The sequence below is a fragment of the Amblyraja radiata genome, chromosome 23, assembly GCF_010909765.2.
Source record: "Amblyraja radiata isolate CabotCenter1 chromosome 23, sAmbRad1.1.pri, whole genome shotgun sequence".
NCBI lineage: Eukaryota > Metazoa > Chordata > Chondrichthyes > Rajiformes > Rajidae > Amblyraja > Amblyraja radiata.
The window spans coordinates 16,048,730-16,064,494 of record NC_045978.1 but is presented as its reverse complement, the minus strand read 5'-3'; the positions used below and the strand labels follow the sequence as shown (position 1 = coordinate 16,064,494).

General features: G+C 45.7%; 1 protein-coding gene and 1 long non-coding RNA gene across 3 annotated transcripts in view; both read left to right on the top strand.

Moving 5' to 3' along the window:
* The first annotated feature begins 30 nt into the window (after positions 1-30).
* The window catches only part of rprd1b (regulation of nuclear pre-mRNA domain containing 1B), a 31,993-nt gene continuing 16,258 nt past the window's right edge, over positions 31-15,765 (top strand). Inside the window, exons 1-3 of one of the 2 annotated variants that reach the window (XM_033041611.1) lie at positions 31-481; positions 7,071-7,200; positions 10,775-10,908. In XM_033041611.1, the coding sequence (XP_032897502.1) occupies positions 331-481; positions 7,071-7,200; positions 10,775-10,908 (415 nt within the window). In that variant the 5' untranslated portion in view covers positions 31-330. The remainder of the gene's footprint in view (positions 482-7,070; positions 7,201-10,774; positions 10,909-15,765) is intronic. The other variant, XM_033041612.1, reaches the window with a different exon arrangement.
* Positions 14,200-14,687, top strand: LOC116986254. Its single transcript, XR_004415445.1, has 2 exons — positions 14,200-14,496; positions 14,542-14,687. It is a non-coding gene; the product is annotated as an uncharacterized LOC116986254 (long non-coding RNA).

Genomic DNA, 15,765 nt, shown 5'->3' with positions numbered 1-15,765 from the left:
CGGCCGCTAGCTCCCTGCGCGTGCGTACTAACCTCGCTCGGCCCGCGGGTCCAGGCGGGGTTTCCCGCTCATCTCCCATCTCTCTCTCTCTCCCCCGCGCCCCACAGCCCCCGCCCCGGGTGGAGCCGCCATGGGCGAGGAGGCTGTTTCCAACCGCCGCCGCTCGGCCCCTCGCTCCGCGCGATAACCCCGCGGCGCCCGCGCCCTTTGACCTCCGAGGTGAGAGGTGACGCCGCCATTTCGCCAGGCGGGAGAGTTGAGTGCGAGGAAGTCGGTGGCCGAGAGACTCGGCGGCTGCTCGCTGCCCCGCTCTGCTCCTCCCGCAAGGAGATGTCCTCCTTCTCGGAATCCGCGCTGGAGAAGAAGCTGGCCGAGCTCAGTAACTCTCAGCAGAGCGTGCAGACTCTGTCGCTCTGGCTCATCCATCATCGGAAGCACGCCGGCATTATCGTGCACGTCTGGCACCGGGAGCTGAAGATAGGTGAGCGAATGGATCCCCGGTTAAGGGCAGCCCCGCCTCCAGTCTGAAGAAGCATCTCGACCCGAAACATCAGCCATTCCTTCTCCAGAGATGCTGCCTGTCGCGCTGAGTTACTCCAGCATTTTGTGTCTATCCCCCGTCCTCCCCCCATACCCTAACGCGCACAGCGAGCTCCCACACTTACACCGGGTCATCAGCCTTCATTTTAAGGGTGAACGGGAGGGTGAAGGCAAGAAACAAGTAGCCCTCCTCAACTCTGTCGGCCAGAAGGATCCCCACCCTATCCATGTGTAGGAAATACATGCAGATGCTGATTTACTCCGAAGATAGCCACAAAATGTTTGAGTAACTCAGCGGGACAGGCAGCATCTCTGGAGAGAAGGAATGGGTGACGTTTTGGGTCGAGACCCTTCTTCAGACCCATTCCGTATCTCCAGAGATGCTACCTGTCCCGCTGAGTTACTCCAACATTTTGTGTCTACCCAACCTACACATGTGCTCCAGAGATGCTGCATGAACCGCTGAGTTACTCCTGTTACTCTTTTCTTTGTAAACAATATCTGCAGTTCCTTATTTCTCCATTTGGCATATTACCTGCCAGGCCTCGTGTTGCCCCTCCTCTCTAACTGCCCTTCCTCTCTAACCCCCCCCCCCCCCCTACCCAGGGTCCCGATCTGAAACATACCCTATCCAGGTTCTCCTGAGCTGCTGCCTGGCCCACTGAACTACCCCAACTTCTTAAAGCAAAACAGTATATTTTCTGGGAGACGAAACTGAATGACTACGTCAGTGTGTCCCCCACCCTCACATCAGTCTTCCCGCGCCCCCACCCTCACATCAGTCTTCCCGCGCCCCCACCCTCACATCAGTCTGAAGAAGGGTCTCGACCCGAAACGTTGCATATTTCCTTCGCTCCATAGATGCTGTCTCACCCGCTGAGTTTCTCCAGCATTTTAATCTGACTACATACAGAGGATACTTAGAAGCACGGGCAGCATCTGTGGCGGAGGATTCTAGGTATTGGAATCTTGAGCAATAAATCAAACTGCCGGATGAAATCAGTGGGTCAGGCGGCATTTTTGTTTTCCAATTGCCTTCAAATCTATGGAGAAGGAAAAAGAGGGTCGCGACGCAAAATGTCACCTGTTCCTTTCTCCAGAGATGCTATGTGACCCGCTGAGATACCCCAACTTTTGGTCACCTATTCCTTTCTCCAGGGATGCTATGTGACCCTGTGAGTTACTTCCAGGTTCAGCGATCTTCAGCATCAGGATGGGGTGTTGCGATGGGGAGAGATTGAAGTTAAAATGTTATTCAGGTTACTGAAATGACTTAATCGATTATTTTTAAATAACTGCAAACACATCTTTTACTTCCTGTTGCAAAGATTAAACTGATACACACCACCTGTGACATCCCCTCAGTACTACCGTGGATTGTCAGTTCAGGTTTCACTCGAGAAGGATTTGGACCCCCCCCCGATAATCTTTTAACTTTTTTGAATGAGTGGTTTAGATGGATAACAACTGCTACTTGGTTGTATTCCAGTGTGAAACCATTACGTTTTATTCCTGGGTTTTATTGTGGTCCGACTAGAAGAAACCATTTTTTTAATGTTTGAACTGAAAATGTTTGAAATGGATATAGCCCAATTATTATATTAGCACATTGTCAAGCTGGTACTGTTGCCCATACTACACATTTCTGCAGTGGTGCCAGGATTATTGTACAACATTCTTGTGAAATAGAATACTTTTGAAACTAATGGTAATAAGTATATTTCAGTAATTCAATTGTAGAAATTACTTCAAACAAGTAATTTGCGTATTGTTATAACTGATGTGCTTGTGATGTAGTATGTGAGTTTCTTTCTTTAGCTTTGGAAATCTACTTGCATTGGTCTATTCACACCTTTGATGGGGGAGGGATGGGAAGAAAGACAACATTTCAGCAAACATCTTGGGATTCTATTTCTTGTTTCAACTATGACCAGAAAAAATGGAAAAACTAGGAACTGTAGATGCTGATTTTACATAGAGTGCTGGAGTTAACATTGAGACATTGAAAGAAAGACACAAAGTGACCTTCAGGAAGCAAACCTCTGTATGCAATGATGGTGCTGAAGAAGAGATGGTTAAAAACATCAAGTTCCTTGGATTAAATATCACCAGCAACTTGTCGTGGATCACCCATATCGAAGCAATGACCAAGAAAGCACACCAACGCATCTACTTCCTTTGAAGGCTTAGGTTGTTCGGCATGTCCCCAGCCACACATCAACTTCTACAGATGCGCCTAAAAAGCAGTTTATCAGGATGCATCGCAGCATGGGTTTAGGAACAGCTCCATCCGAGATCTCACGAAATTGCCGAGAATTGTGGACGCAGCCTAGACCATCACAAACCAACCTGCCTTCCATTGACTCAATTTACGGCAGCATAATCACGGACGAGTCGCACCCTGATCACTCCCTCTTCTTCCCACTCCCATCATGCTACAGGTACGGAAGTATGAAAATGAACACCTCCAGATTCAGGGACTGAATTCTGGGTGAGCGTTGTGCCAGCACAGAAGGGAGCCCCCAGCGAGCACTGCGCCAGCACAGAAGGGAGCCCCCAGCAAACGCTGCACCAGCGCAGAAGAGTACTCTTGGCGAGTGTTGCGCAACTGTGCTGTACCGGGCCCTGCCGCCGGTGCGGAGTTGACCTGGGCCGGGCCTGGCCACTGCAGAGCGAGGAGAGGCGCACGTGGCGGGAGAATCTTGCGGAGCGCTGCGGCCTGTGGAATGAGGACCCGTCTGATTGGTCCAGTTCACCCGCTGGAGACTGGGGACTCGCCCAGTAGGCCTGACTCTCCCACCGCGGTTGTGGACTCGTGCCGCAGACCGGAACCCGCCAGGTAGGCCCAGCCTGCCTGTCACAGACTGGGGGATCGCCCGCCATGGACGGAGGACCAGTGCTGTGAATCGGAACCCGCCCAGCTCGCCTGCTGCAGATTGGGGACCCAAGGGAACCGATCTGGAGGGCTGGTGAGCAGACTGGCTGCGGGAGTGAGTGCAGTGCCTCGACAGGGAAGCGGGCCAATGGAGGCCCCGCAGCTGCCTGGGGCTCGGTTGGACTGGGCGCTGCTCCAGGAGTCCAGGCATGTGTATCAGACATGGCCCACAGTGATGGAGCAGTGGAGGAGGACACCATGGCTATGCTTGGCCAGGTCGACCCTGCAATGCCGCTAGGGCAACAGATGATCAGATCAAGATCCCTACGCATAACAACTTAAACGTGAAAATGGCACCAAACAGGTGACTGTATTTCGTTTCAGAGTACTATTGCTTTACACGTACTGTATCTGAGATGCTTATTTAATACGTATCTAAGTGCTTATGTATAGTGATATGTACTGACTGTATACAAAAATGAATTTCACTGCACCTCGGTACATGTGACAAATAAAGTAGCATACCATAGTTTCTTCCCAGCTGTTATGACGCAACTGATTCATTCTACCAACAAATAGAGAGCAGCCCTGAGTTATTACCTACCATTAATCCTGTAGATTAGGTGTTTTGCATTTAACCAATAATAGTTATGTCCTTGAATGGGTCAACTGTAATTTTAAAATTGATTGAAACTGAAAGAATTGACATGGTGGATGTAGAGCTGATGTTTCCCCATATACGATAATTTAGAACTTGGATGTCACTGTTTAAAATTAATGAGGGACCCATTTAAGACATAGTGTGTGGGAAAGGACTGCAGATGCTGGTTTAAATGGAAGATAGACACAAAATGCTGAAGTAACTCAGCCGGACAGGCAGCATCTCTGGAGAGAAAGAATGGGTGACGTTTCGGGTTGAGACCCTTCTTCAGACTGATGTCAGGGGAATTGAATTGAATCCTTTATTTGTCATTCAGACCTTTCGGTCTGAACGAAATGTTGTTGCCTGCAGCCATACATGTAATAATAACAACACACAATAAACACAAATTAACATCCACCACAGTGAGTTCACCAAGCACCTCCTCACTGTCATGGAGGCAAAAGTCTTAGAGTTACTGTCTCTTCCCTCCTCTTCTCCCTCTGCGCTGAGGCGATACCCCACCGGGCGATGGTAAGTCAGTCCCGCGGTTCAAGCTCCGCGGCCCGGGGGTGGTCGAAGCTGCCGCCCTCCAGTCCAGCAGACGCAGCTGTTGCCACGGGAGCTCCGGAAAATAGGCACCAGCCTGTGCCCTGCGAGCTCCCGACTATGTCATCCACTGGCCCGCTTTCAGGTCGCTGCCGCCAGAACGCCGCCTCAGCCACCGGAGCACCGTCTCCGCCCCGCACCGGGCCGCCCACACGGCAGCGTCTCAGCCCCGCACCGGGCTGCCCCCACGGGAGCACCTTCCAGCTGGGAGCCGGTCCGCCCACACGGGAGCACCTTCCAGCCGGGAGCCGGTCCGCCCACACCGGAGCACCTTCCAGCCGGGACCCAGGCCGCCCCCACGGGAGCGCCTTCCAGCCGGTAGCCGCGCCGCCCGCACGGGAGTGTCTCAGCCCCGCGCCGTTCGCCCTCGCCGGAGCGCCGAGTCGTGCCGCTGCCCGAACGTCGCCGCAGCTCGAAGACGGCCAGCCTCGCTGGCTCTACCTCCGGATCCTCGAGGTTGGTCGCAGGTTGGAGGCCGCCAGCTCCGCCATTAGGCCTCAGCTCAGGCGGGGGAAGAGAAGGGGGATACGACAAAAAAGTCGCATTCCCCCGAAGGGAGAGACAGAAAGCCCTGTTTCACCCCCCCCCCACACATAACACCACCTAATAACCAAAAATTTAACTGAACTAGACAAAAAAAACAACACAAAAAAGTAAAAACAGACAGACTGCAGGCGAGCCGCAGCCGTTTCACAGCGCCGCCACTTCCGGAACTTCAGTTGGCAGTGGGCAGTACAGAGATAAAATGCAGTCGGAGACAGTAAGACTGGTATGAGGGAGGGGGATGGAGAGAGAGGGAAAGCTACTTGAAGTTAGAGATGTCATTGTTCATACCACTGGGGTGTAAGCTACCCAAGCAAAATATGAGGTGCTGTTCCTCCAATTTGCGCTGGGCCTCACTCTGACAATAGAGGAGGCCCAGGACAGAAAGGTATGGGAGGGGGAGTTAAAGGGTTGAGAAACCGGGACATCAGGTAGGTTTAGGTGGACTGAGCGGAGGTGTTCAGCGAAACAATCGTCGAGCCTGCGCTTGATCTCGCAGATATACAGGAGTCCACACCTGGAACAGCGGATACATTAGTTGAGGTTGGAGGAGGTGCAAGTGAACCTCTGCCTCACCCGGAAAGACCGTAGGGTCCTTGGATGTAGTCGAGGGGGGAGGTATAGGGACAGGTGTTGTATCTCCTGTGGTTGCAGGGAAAAGTTCCTGTGGAAGGTGTGGTTGGGGTGGGAAGGGATGAGTTGACCAGGGAGTTGTGGAGGGAACGGTCTCTGCGGAAAGCAGAAAGGGGTGGAGATGGGAAAATGTGGCTAGTGATAATGGAAGAGGGGAACCCTAAAGATTGGGGACTTCTCCGATGACCTGTTATGGAACACCTCATTCTGGGTGCAGATGCGGCGTAGATGGATGAATTGAGAGTAGTCTTTACAGGATGCAGGGTGGGAGAAAGTGTAGTCTAAATAGCTATGGGAGTCAGTGGGTTTGTAATAGATGTCAGTCGATAGTCCGTCTCCTGTGATGGAGACGATGAGATCTAGAAAAGGTAGGGAGATGTCGGAGATGGTCCACGTGGATTTGAGTGCAGGATGGAAATTTGTCGTGAAGTTGATGAAGTCAGTGAGTTCTGCATGGGTGTCGGAGGAAGTACCAATGCAGTGGTCAATGTAGCTTCGGTAGAATTCGGGATAGGGCCAGTGTATACCTGGAATAGTGATTGCTCGATGTACCCTAAAAAGAGGACAGGCATAGCTGGGGCCCATGTGAGTGCCCATAGCTAAGCTTTGGATTTGGAGGAAGTGGGAGTAGTCGTTGTTAAGGGTTAAGACCATCTCTGCTAGGCACGAGGAAGAAACTGCGGTCGAGGAAGAAACAGAGGGCTTTAAGACTTCCTGGTGGGGAATGGAGGTGTAGAGTGACTGAATATCCAAAGTAAAGATGAGGTAGTGGGAGCCTGAAAAAACGGAAGTAATTGACGATGGCTTTCTGCCCTGGGCCTCCTCCATTGTCAGAGTGAAGCCCAGCGCAAATAGGAGGAATACCACCTCACATTTTGCTTGGGTAGCTTACACCCCAGCAGTATGAACATTCTCTAACTTCAAGTAGTCCTTGCTTTCCCTCTCTCTATCCTCTCCCCCATCTCCTACCAGTCTTACTGTATACAACTACAATTTATCTCTGTCTGAAGAAGAGTCTTGACCCGAAACGTCACCCACTCCTTCTCTCCAGAGATACAGCCTGTCCTGCTGTTACTCCAGCATTTTGTGCCTATCTTGAGGGACTGACTAGCCTTGTTCTCCCAATTTTCATGTTTAAACCAACTGTTACCAATAGTGCAATTATGTTTGTTATCTATATGAATGTCTGTATATTTTACATTGACAGTAACTTTTTTCAACCACATCTAGCTAAACCAAGCAGGAAATTGACATTCATCTATCTGGCTAATGATGTTATTCAGAACAGTAAGAGGAAAGGTCCTGAATTCACCAAGGCCTTTGAAGGAGTTCTAGTGGATGCATTTTCACATGTTGCCAGGTATGGTTTTTAACCTAAATCAAAAATATTGACAAATGATGGGGGGGGGGGGGGTGTTTGTCAGTAGGAAGGAAGCTGCCTTGAGTTCCTGTCTTCCAAAGAAGCTGGAAATGTCCTTCTTGAATGCAGACTCATCTACTGAGGTACAATTAATCAATTTCCACAGACAGAGCTCTATATTGGAAACTAGACTAAGTGGCACCCGTTGGGTCCCAGCTTCACACGGGAGGGCTGGTCCCCCAACGCAACATTCCACTTCTCCACCAATTCCAATACACACACACACACACACACACACACACACACACACACACACACACACACACACACACACACACACACACACACACACACACACACACACACACACACACACACACACACACACACACACACACACACACACACACACACACACACACACACACACACACACACACACACACACTCACACACTCACACTCACACACTCACACACTCGCGCACACATACACACTCACATACACACACCATAGATATGACAGTAAACTTTCTTGAATCTACTCACACGGCTGAGTGCGGCCTCTCCACTGTGGGGCTTCCGCAGTCAGCAGCGCATCCTCAATCAGCGTGACCTCTGCACTTACTGGAAATTACGCAATCAGCGCGACCTCTGCACTCACCGGAAATTACGCAATCAGCGCGACCTGTCCACTAAGCGGAAGTCACGAAATGAGCGGGATTTTTGGACTAAACACAGTCGGACCTAATAAAACATTTATTCCTTCCAAACACAGTCGGACCTAATAAAACATTTATTCCTTCCAAACACAGTCGGACCTAATAAAGTATTGCAGTTTCAAGCACAGGCAGGGCAGCAGGCCAAACAACTCATGGCATTGTCATTTCATTTCATTTCCAATTGAGCATTGCACTTTCAAGCACAGGCAGGGCAGCAGGCCAAACAACTTATGGCATTGTCATTAAGGGCTAACAAATCATTTATTGCAAGTACATTGCAGGCTCACAGTTCAGTTGATTCACAGCTTAGAATGACAGTCGTGGCCTCTCCCTCGCGATCTTGCAGAGTGACTGACTCGCGTCCAGGCATCTGGGGTTTTATAGTCTTGCCCCCCCCCCCCCCCCCCCCCCCCCCCCCCCCAGAAGGGGTGTCACCTTCATTGCGGTGATTGACAGGTGATCTCAATGTTTTTTTTAAACACTCATAACTTTTTTATTTTTCATTGATGGGAAAAATCCTTGGGACTGGCTCAGCGGAGGAGGACTGAGTAAGATGGCCAAAAATCACAGCGAAACAGGGTAGCGTTTGTTCTAAATTCAATATACAGAGCAGGCAGAAAGTGGTCAAGATGAGACTTTTAATTATATAGATAAAGACGCTGCTATAATTATAAAAATTAGTGTGGTATATTAAGTGCAGTTATACTTAAGGAATGGCACTGATATTATTCAGTGAATTTACTTCACATTAAAGTGTGAACTGTGAAGATTCCTTGATGTATCACAGTTTTGCATTATTTTACATAGTCTGAAGGGCCTCGTTGGGCGAGAGCCTGTAAAGAGGTTGTCTTGTCGTGGTCGGGTCGTGACGCAGCGTGATGTATGGTGACGCGCGGTGTTTCCCTGTCGCCCCTGGATTTTGGAATGTTCAAAATCTAGGGACGACATCTGGGTGTCTCATCATGTCGTGCGCCCTGTCACACGCTGACGTATGCTGCCCCACGTATGTGATGCCTGGTTAGGGTTGTGTTTAGGGACCACAGATGGGCTGTAAAATATTCTTCCTTAAATACGTGGATTTTAAACATTAATATGTTAAAATTAACACAATAAAATCAATTGTGCAAATGAAAAGATGTCCGAGTCATTCAGTTTTATTCACAGATGTATTGGTCCGCTTCCAGATCCAATCACCTTCTCTAACTTTTCACAGGGATGGATTCAGTGAGTGTAGACTGAACTCCCCTCTCCCATCAACCCCTCTTCCCCCCTCCTGCCCCCATCCCTCCTTCTCCACTCCCCCCCTATCCTTCTCCCTTCCCCCACCACACCTTCTTCCCTTAACCCCTCTTCCTCCGTTCTCCCATTCTCCAACCCCCCCCCCCCCAAACCCCCCCCACTTTCCCTGACGCCCCCCCCATTTGTGGACCCAACCTGTGACAGCTAGATCCCACTAATAATACTGCTCAAAGATCACGTCCCTGTTTTAGTAACATTGACTATGAGATAAATGCAGGTATACATGCCCGCCCCCTCGCCTTGCTTCAAAATGGGTGGTGGGTATTTAGACTCAGTGGCCGGAGCGGGAGGGTGGCACTGGTACATTGACAACATTGCCTGTACCCAGTTGAAAAGCCCGCTGCCTCTGGGGGTTTGGAGAGATCATTGGAAGAGAGATCTGCCTCTGGGCCAACTCGTGGCCAACAGTTTAGTTCCCATGAGGAGCAGGCAGAACATTGGGGGTTCGAGTCCAACCCCTGGGGCCCCTGTGTCACATTTAGTTCAGGGATACAGTGCCCTTCGGTCCATCGAATCCGTACTGACTAGCGATCCCCCGCACACTATCCCACACACTCTAGGGACAATTTATAGCTATAATATTATAGGGCTAGGGTTAGAGTTTCCTCCCGCATTCCAAAGGTGCACAGGTTTGTATAAATTGTCCATAGCGTGTGTGGTATAGTGTGCGGGGGTCGCTGGTCGCACGCTGGGTCCACAAATGGCTTGCGTCGGGGTAAGTGGGGGGGGGGGGGGTGGAGAATGGGAGCAGGAGGGGAGAAGGGGATGTGAGGGGAGGGGGGGAGTGGAGAACGGGGAGAAGGGGGGAAGGGAAGAAGGGAGAGGAGATGGGTAGGGGGGAAGAGGGGAGGGGAGAAGGATAGGGGGGGTGGAGAAAGAGTGATGGGGGCAGGAGGGGGGTGGATGGGAGAGGGGAGTTCAGTCTACACTCACTGAATCCATCCCTGTGAAAAGTTAGAGACAGTGATTGGATCTGGAAATGGACCAATACATCTGTATATAAAACAGAATGGCTCAGACATCTTTTCATTTGCACAATTGATTTTATTGTATTAATTTTAATATATTAATGTTTAAAATCCATGCATTGAAGGAAGAATATTTTACAGCCCATCTGTAGTCCCTAACCCTGGCCATAACCCTAACCCTAGCCCTAAGGCTAACCCTGATCCTAACCCTAACCGGGCATCACCCGCAGGACAGCACACGTCAGCGTGTATATCGTACTACTTGATGGTTTTACGGGCGTCAGTCACTAACGCTCGCAGTCGCCGAATGAAAACGCAAAGTGGGACAGGCCCTTGTGAGATAGGCGGGCTTTGTAAAATCTTCTATACTCCTTCAAAAAAATCTTTTTTATAAAAATGTTAACAATTTAAGCCCAATTTTTTCAAACATTTATTCCAACATACATTAATTGCATTCTTTGCCAAACCTTACTGATTTGTCAATGCTAAATATGTTTCATGTGCCACACTACCTTATCAAGTGCCCCAATATTAGCCGAATTCACTCAAAATGAAAATGTTAACCTTTATTTCTCCTCTTTTCCTAGAGAATCTGAGCAAAGCTGTAAGAAGCAAATGGAACGAGTTCTGAACATATGGCAAGAAAGAGTTGTTTATGAACCTGACTTTATTCAGCAACTTAAGTTAACTGTGGATGAGTCCAGCAGTCCAGTTTCTGTAGGTATGTTCATCATAAATTGAAGTTAAAGTGGTTACCTTGCATGCAAAAATCTGAGTCGGGCATGTTGCCATTCTCGTAACCAGTATTTGGTTATATTAAACTGCTTGTTAACCTTTATTGTAAAGTGAGATTATACAATGCAGTTGCATGGGGACAGCTATTTAAACCAACCAGTGAGCCTGTTTAGAAATAATTACATTTGGTGTGTAAGTATTTAAGAAATCTTACTTGTATTTCTTCGAGCCAGATTCTGTGTGTTCATTATTGCAATGTCAGGAATATTTGAGAACCAGTTGTTCCTGGTCACAATCTCCATGTACATAGAGTTGTGGTTAGCAGATGACAGTCTGTTTGCTAATCTATCCTTTTAGAAGGAAACTGTGGAGCCAAATATATGATATCTTTTAATTTATAGTCATAATAGAATTGGGAATATTCTCAGGATAGGACTCCTAAATTTGTTGCAAGAAGAAATGGGAAAATTTACATCCTACATGTTGAAATGCTTCCCCCTACCAATCTCATTAAAGAAAATCAAGCAAGATGAAATACTTACCAAGAATAAGAAAACTAAGAGGAAAAAATACAATACTGGCATAATATGTTTTGTGGATAATGAAAAATGCCTAGGCATGGATTATTGCTTGTACAGCAGGTGGAGTTAATCAGGTAGACTGATTTCTGGACAAATTGGGACTTGGTAACTGATCAGTATTGATTTGCATAGGACTATTTGAGTACAATTGAATGGAAAATATTAGAGTTATTTTAATAATCGATTTTTAACTGAAACAGTATTATGTTAGCACCCTTTGCATGTTTATTTAAGTTAAAGATAATTGCAGAAACAGGTAAAGTGTGACGTGCTGTGTTATGAGCTACATACAGGAAGCAGTGATGAAGCCAGATGAAATGTGAGTTGAATATTATTATAATGCCTTTTAATAGTGATTTGGGTTTTAAATGCCCAACCAAGTAGATCTATCTTTAGAAAAAAAGGTTGTGTGGGGACACGCCATTAAACTATGGTAAAACAAGTATTTTAAACTTGTTATAAAGTTTATTTTGCACAATGAAGTTAAACTCCAACTTAAATTAAAGATTGAGCAAAGCCAATCTAATTGCATCCAGCTTGCCATTTATTCGATGTATTTTTTTTTTTTAACAAACCAAATACACTTTGTTGCTGTGTAAGGCTGAAAGAAGCACACAACCATTCAGTAATGTACTGGAAATAAAGATGTACTAAATTTGAAAGAATTTGAGAGCCTTTAATCATGATGGTTTACCGTAGTTTTAAGCTGCATAATTATCATAATCGGATGGTTGAATTGTTAATTGTGTTATCAAGCCAATAAATTAAGCATTTTTAAAAAAAAACACCCTGTACATGGAAGGGAAAAATATTCTTGGTACAACATTTGGATTTAACAATTTCAGAAATGATTTATTGGCAGCTAAAATGACTATCACAAATCCCTTATCAAAACTATTAAATGTTTAAAAAAAGTTGATGGGAAATCCAAAATAAATGTTATCTAAACTAGTGATTTGAAGCAAGGAAGTGAAGTGTGGGGATTACATGCTGGTGTCTATGAAGTTGCATGAACAATGCTATAAATAAAGTATTTGGAGAATGTGATGATGAGCTACAATTGACAGTAATATTTAATCATAAGATCATAAGGGATAGGAGTGGAATTAGGCTATTCAGCCCATCAAGTCGACTGCCATTCAATCATGGCTGATCTATCTCTCCCTTCTAACCCCATTCTCTTGCCTTCCCTCCATAACCTCTGATACCTGCACTAATCATAAATCTATCGCTGCCTAAAACATATCCAGACTTGGCCTCCACAGCCTTCTGTGACAAAGAATTACACAGATTCACCACCCTCTGACTAAATAAATGTCTCCTCATCGCCTTCCTAAATGAATGTCCTTTATTTCAGAGGCTATGATCTCTAGTCCTGGACTCCTACTAGTGGAAACATTCTCTCCACATCCACTATCCAAGCCTGTCACTATTCTGTATATTTCAATCTCCCCCCTCATTCTTCTAAACTCCAGTGAGTACAGGCCCACACATTTTCATCATAGGTTAACCTACTCATTCCTGGGATCATTCTTGTAAACCTCCTCTGGACCCTCTCCAGAGCCAGCCAATTCTTCTTTGGATATGGTGCCCAAAATTGCTCACAATATTCCAAATGTGGCCTTACCAGCGCCTTATAGAGCCTCAACATTGCATCCCTGTTTTGTGTGCAAGCCCTCTTGAAATAAATGCTAGCTTTCTTTACTATTGATTCTACTTACAGATTTGGAACCCAGCACCAGCTCTCCCAAGTCCCTTTGCACTTCCAATTTCTGGATTCTCACCCCAATTTGAAAATAGTCTATGCCTTTATTCCGAATACCAAAATGCATGACTCCACACTTTGCTACACTATATTCCTTCTGCCACTTCTCTGCCCACTCTCCCAACCTTCTTCGTCCGTCCTTCTGCAGAGTCCCTGCTTTCTCTACACTACCTGCCCCTCCACCTATTTTCGTATCATTCGCAAGCTTTGCCACAAAGCCTTAAATCCCCTCGGCCAAATCATTAACAGGCAACGTGAAGCAGCCCCAGCACCGACCCTTGCTGAACTCCACTAGTCACTGGCAGCCAAATAGAAAATCATGTGAGTTTTCCATTACTTTGTTGTTTAGAATATCCATCGCCTTCTCTCCATTATATTTATAATTATAATACAGAAAGTTAATCAGAAGGTTGAATTGATAATTGTGTTATCAAGCCAATAAATTAAGTAGGTTTGTAAAAACTCAATTTGCTTTGATATAACAGTAGTGTTAATTTTATCTGTACTTTGCTAAAAATAATGTTTTATGAATTGGTTATAAAAACATTATTGCTCTGATGTAACTAAAGATATAACAAAGAACTTACTTTTACTTGAAGTTATGTGTTACACCTCCATTTGCCTCTTATTTGGGAAATATCTTGGACTGTTAATGTTACTGTTCTGTGGTAAATGCTCGAAGGAATCCAATTGTTCAAAATATTGTAAATATGATGTGTCGGGTAATGCATATTAGTGTGTTTGCCTTTTCTGCTTGTCATATCATTCCAAATCAGGATTATTTCACTGAATAATGTATGCTATATTCATCACTTGAAAATTTTGGCACGGTGACGCAGCGATAGAGTTGCTGCCTCACAGCGCCAGAGACTCTGGTTCGATCCTGTGGGTGCTGTCTGTATGGAGTTTTTAGACCTTATAGAGCCTCAACATTACATCCCTGTTTTTGTATACAAGCCCTAACAAGCGAAGTATAATGTCATCGGGGCTATATATGAGTGATTTATTAATACTTGTTTCTTGTCAGAGTACTAATTTCTGAAAATCATGATGGATTATGCTGTAAATAGTTTGATCAATGGAAGAACAAAAAATATTTGATAACAATGTTTAACTGGAGCTGTGCTTAGTCATACATTGCTTTCCGTTTCACTGTCATTATTACTGCAAAATCCACTATACATTCAGGATAGATTGATAAGCTTTAGAACAGAGCTCCTCGAGAAATGTTTTGAAAGATAAGCCGTAACAATATTAGTAATTGAGATGAGAGGAGCAAAGTTATGTAACTTTGTTTTGAAAGCAAAGAAACTGGAGCTATAGCTTATATGGAATATTAAACCCTGATACCCAAAAGTACAGTTTTTGCAATAAAATGGTCTGACCACAAGGCATGATTATATGACTAGTGTAAAGCATTAAAACCCCCCCCACAAAATGCTGGAGTAACTCAGCAGGTCAAGGAGCATCTCTGGAGGATATGGAAAGGTGACGTTTCAGGTGGGGACCCTTCTTCAGACTGATGCTGATCTTGTTTTCTATGCAAGACATGAAGGGAAATCCTCAGCCCATTTCTTTTATGAATTTGTAATGCATGTATAATGAATTAAATTAAAGAAGTGGGGTTGGCTGTAGTTGAAACATACAATTGCTACAAAAATATGCACAACTGAATTGGGCAAGATGTGCAAAGGGAAGTAACAGAGGGAAAGACTGTTGCAGCCATTGTTAAAACTATAATCAAGAGCATTTGGTTTTATTTTTCCTTGCTTTCCCCTAAATATAAATATGTCTACTGTTGAATCTACACAGCATTTATTGAGAACATTGAAAGTTTTTCTGTATTGAACAAGCTAACTGTAATGAAATGTTGTCAAATTTCTCAATAAATTTGGACTGCTGTATTGAGACAGCAAACCGTATAAATTGCACTTCCATTGATATAAAATCAAACCGAATGCTTCACAGCCAGTGGTACTTCCAATCTATTTTATTGTCTGCTTTCACTGATTTGGATTTAGAAGTTGGCAGCAAATTCTGAACAAAATCGGTCAACAAACATTTTGTATGGCAAAGTATATTGTGGCCATATGAACATTTAAGTTCTCAGTATAAACTAATCAGGATTATTTCTCAAAAAATATTAGCAGCTACTTTGAACATTCAATACCATTGCCATCTTTTTCCCACGTTACTTAAACCGACAGAAATTGGGTGATCTGATGGGTAAAACAAGCAAGATAATTTTTATGTATAAAGAAGGAAATGCAGATGCTGGCTTAAACCGAAGATAGACACAAGAAGCTGGAGCAACTCAGCGGGACAGGCAACATCACTGGAGAGAAGGAAGGGTGGCGTTTCGGGTCGAGACCCTTTTTCAGACCGAAGGGTCTCGATCTGAAACGTCACCCATTCCTTCTGTCCAGAGATGCTGCGCTGAGTTGCTCCAGCTTTTTGTGTCTATCCAAGATCATTTTTATTCCCAATTATTTATCAG